General features: G+C 48.8%; 1 protein-coding gene across 1 annotated transcript in view; it reads right to left on the bottom strand.

Moving 5' to 3' along the window:
- Positions 1 to 1976: 1976 nt before the first annotated feature.
- Positions 1977 to 4050, bottom strand: part of LOC104514790 (survival motor neuron protein-like) — a gene marked incomplete at its 5' end in the record, with an annotated part of 2873 nt that continues 799 nt past the window's right edge. Inside the window, 3 exons of the mRNA XM_010158562.1 lie at positions 1977 to 2036; positions 2725 to 2835; positions 3338 to 3409. Coding sequence (XP_010156864.1) covers positions 1977 to 2036; positions 2725 to 2835; positions 3338 to 3409 — 243 coding nt within the window. The remainder of the gene's footprint in view (positions 2037 to 2724; positions 2836 to 3337; positions 3410 to 4050) is intronic.

The raw sequence follows: 4050 nt of genomic DNA, 5'->3' as shown, positions 1-4050 counted from the left end.
TTTCCCTCGGACACAGAGGACCCCAAAACGTTCGGTATCCTGGAGGAGCGGCATCCCCACCCTAAAAGATTAATGTTATCTTGGCAATGGGCCTTGACTTCCACCATTTATTCAGGACTAGGAGAGTTTGAAAGTTTTGGGGCGTTTCTTCCGCACCCTTGTGTTACAGGCGATACCCCGGCACTGCACATGAACACAGACATTGTCCAGTTTTTACCAGGATGAACTGGGCCGGGCTCTTCTGCAGCAGGGTGAGGTTAGGGTAAAGGGAGCAAGGGAGAGACGACAGGAGGAACCTGCTTTGCTTTGCAGATCTGGTTATGGACTGTACCCAGATGACACCTGCTGAAGAAAATGTACAATTTCACTTCCAGCCTATTTACACTGTATTATTTCTGTTCTGTTGTTTTGCTTCTGGTGGTGAAATCAGTAACGGGACTGACTCAGGAAACAAAAATCATGAAACCCTGCATGGACTGCACTAAAAATAACCCTGGATGCCAGATTTCAGTGGTGTCACAACCTGCTCCAGGCCACTTCCTGTAGGGTTACGTCAGGTAGTAGCGCGGGACCAGCGGAGGCAGGAGTTGTGCTCCCTGAGCCGCCGTGGCCCTGCATCGCGGGAAGCCATCCGCCGAGTAACGGTGCTCGGGGCGAGGCCGCCACACAGAGCTCCATCCCTCCAACAGACGGGCCCCTACAGAAGCCAAAACCCACCCAACACAAACCCCAGCCCTAAATTCAAAGTTTGAAAAGCAGAAGTTTATTAATGAGCTATTCGAAACACAGGGAAACCCCCCCATCCTTCCTGAACTCAGGCGTCGCCTTCAGGATTCTCAGCAGACCCACCCAGTATCTCCTCCCACGTGAGGGTAGGCTGTTCTCCAGGACACTGCTCTCTCCTGAAAGGACAAACTGTCACTGCTCTGGTGGTGTCCGACAGAAGGTCCGAGGAATCCAGGAGGTGTTGCAGTGAGAAAGAAATTGCTTTTACGGTGCAGTTACAAGACTTAAAATTGTTTCAGGGAAGTAAAACAGTCCTTTTGGGGACATTTGAGTAAAGATCTTGAAGAAACAGCTCATTCCAACGCACACGATTGCCGGTCTCAAGGTACGTGTTCTCGGGGGCAGCTCAGTGCTAAGAAAACGTTAAGATCAATGGTCCCGACTGATCAAAATCCCTATCTTCACTATCGACACGTGAGTGCAGCACACCTCAGTGGGGAAGAGTCGTACCTGGCTTTAAAAAAGAACCAGAAATTAGTACAGAGAGGCTTTTTGGTTTTAGACAAGCAAACCAGAATTACTCAACTGCGCAGAACATGGGAGAAGCGCAGCCCCAAGGGAATACAGTTTTGCCCTACAAGGGACTGATCAATCCGCTGGAGAAGGCGGGTGGGGGGTGGAACTAGATGGTCTTTAGGGTCCCTTCCACCCCAAGCCACCCCGTGATCCTGTGAATTCTCAGCAAGGGGTGTCAGCCTAAAGCACAGGCGCTGAAGTGACAAGAACAGATCTGTTGAACAGTACTGAACTGCAGCGTTGATCTGCTCCCGAGAATGAGGACGGGCTGCGCATCCTGCTGCCCGGTCGGCGCGAGGACGCCGTCGCTTCCACAGAACGGCCTTTTGTTTTCAGAACAGCCCCCACACGGGGATATCAGGGACTCGGGTAGGCTGCGCTGTTAACCTGGTGGAGTTGAGCTGCTCGGGGGGGCAATAACACGCCTTGTTCCTGGCGAGAGTGAGGAACACTCCATTCCACAGCAAAGGAAAGGGTAACAGCGGCACAAGCGGGCTCTGCGGAGAGCCACAAGAGTGGATGGAAGTCCCAAAGTTGACAGTTTTCGCACAGAATTCAAATCTTGAGAGCTTGTAAGGCAACCTGTGGTTTCAAACAACTTTGTCAGGCAACAGCGCACCGTCACAGAGCACGAAATCAGGATACTCACCACCCCTCAAACCACGGCGACTCGGCTATTTTGCATTCATTTCTCTCTCCGCTGCTGCTGCTTCCATTCGGCTTTGTTTTAAACCCTACAGGGTACAGATGAATAAAACCTTGTTTTTACCAACGTGGACATAAAAGCTTTAGTCACAGAACAATTTTTGGGCAGTTTCGTTTTAGTCCTTTAGAAATGAAGAGCAGCTTTTAACTCCTTGGGGAGGTCAGAACGGGTGGTTTGCAAACGGACCAAGGCCAAGCTACGTGTCCCTTTCTAAGAGGTGGCTCTACAGAATCATTTCAGATACGTCGCTCTTGTTCAATTAAAAGTGGATTAAAGCAATCCTCAGTGCTGACAGCTCCTACCGGACCTACAGAGTCACCGGAAACAATGATGAACCCTCCCTGGAAAAACGCCAAATCTGGCCCTGGATGGGATACTAGGGGTCACACTCCAAGAAAACGCCCCGAAATGACACATAAACATCCTCAGATTTACTCCAGCCGCCTGCAAACAGAGAGTGGGTGGTTTCAGAGCGGCTGTGAAACACCGGCTGTAAAAGCACTCCTCCGGCGGAACAACGAACTAAACTACGGGCTGGCTCGTGTGGATCCTGCTCAAGGACACCAACAGTTACACAGCACAAAATACCCTTGGATTTAGCGATCATAAATGAGAGACGTAACAGCAGCCCTGCCTGTCTAACCTCTTGCTGAAAACAGCAGCTGCAACACAGAAGGAAAGTTCCAAGGACACTTCAAAACGAGATCAGCACGTACCAGGAAATATCCAGTGTGATAACCGCTCATGTACCAGGCTATCAACATACTCCCCAGCGCTTCGTCGTCCTCGGGACAGTCTGGCCTCATGGGCGGAGGAGGAGGAATCAGCTACGGAATCGCAAAGGAAACATCTGTGTTTCAGCAGGGTCAGACAGCAACCGATCGCACAAGACCAAAACACCAAACTGAGAAATAGCAACACACCCTCGATGCACCCCCTGAAAAGGAGTCAATTAGTAAGCTATTTCTGAGTACAGGTTGTTTCCAAAGGCTGGAAGAAATGGGATTCTTGTGGCTGGACTGCACACAAATAGTATTATTAGAGGCAAACACTTATCCGCTCCAGCAAAACACGGAAGGTGTTGTTTATTCACATAACCTTTCTCTTGATATTCTTACCAACAGCTTCGCTGCCACAAAAACAAGTGCAGACCAAACCTTCTGCGTTAGATCCCTGTAATATTTGTAACTGGATGTGTTATCAAACACCAGGAAAATACAGGCCCAAGTGCAGCAGTGTGTCCAAAAACAGGTGGTGAGCACCACGAGTTAGAAAAGCTGAGCTCACCATCGTTCATCTCTGCCCCTTCCTCACCCTCCTGCCACTTACCGGTGGTCCTGCTGGGAAGGGGGGTGGCCAGCAAGACAGAAACGATGGAAGTGCTCTGAATTTTGATCCAAGCTACAGTGAAAAAATGGAACAGTGCCAATTAAGGAGAAATCTCAAGCATTAGGGTTTATTACAGTGTTACTTGAAGCAATTCAGAAACTTTAGACAAAGTCAGCACATCCCAGTAATTTAACAAAACTGCAATGACAACACACAGCAGCTGTTTCCATGTAGCGTTCATGACTGGAAAAGCAAAACCTGTATTACACGTGTCACCGAGGCCAAACAGTGCTGAAATGGGATTCTCGCTAACACAAGCATTTTAAAAACTGTTTTCTAAATAGAAGCCAGTTGCACCCTCACATGAAGACACACGTCTAATGTTGCCACAGGCGAACACGTAACTTCGCTGCTCCTGTGTGACTGGGGGCACAGGCTGACTAAATTCCATGGTGCTTGTGGATGCATTTAAAATGAGGTTAGATACGGATCTACTGATATGAAAGGGGAAAAAAAAAAAAAAAGATAAAAGCAAAGCTTATAAAGAAATCTTGCCCCAACTAGTACTTAGAAAACAAAACGCTGCGTTCAAAACAAAACGCTGCACTATTCAGACTCCACCACAACAGGAAAGCTGAAGAGGGAAAGCTGAAAGAGAAGGCTCCGGGGAGACCTTATAGCAACTGACAGTACCTGAAGGGGCTACAAGGAAG

This window comes from Eurypyga helias, unplaced genomic scaffold (assembly GCF_000690775.1).
Source record: "Eurypyga helias isolate BGI_N326 unplaced genomic scaffold, ASM69077v1 scaffold30790, whole genome shotgun sequence".
Lineage (NCBI taxonomy): Eukaryota > Metazoa > Chordata > Aves > Eurypygiformes > Eurypygidae > Eurypyga > Eurypyga helias.
The sequence above is the reverse complement of the archived record's forward strand: the minus strand, read 5'-3'. Positions and strand labels throughout refer to the sequence as shown.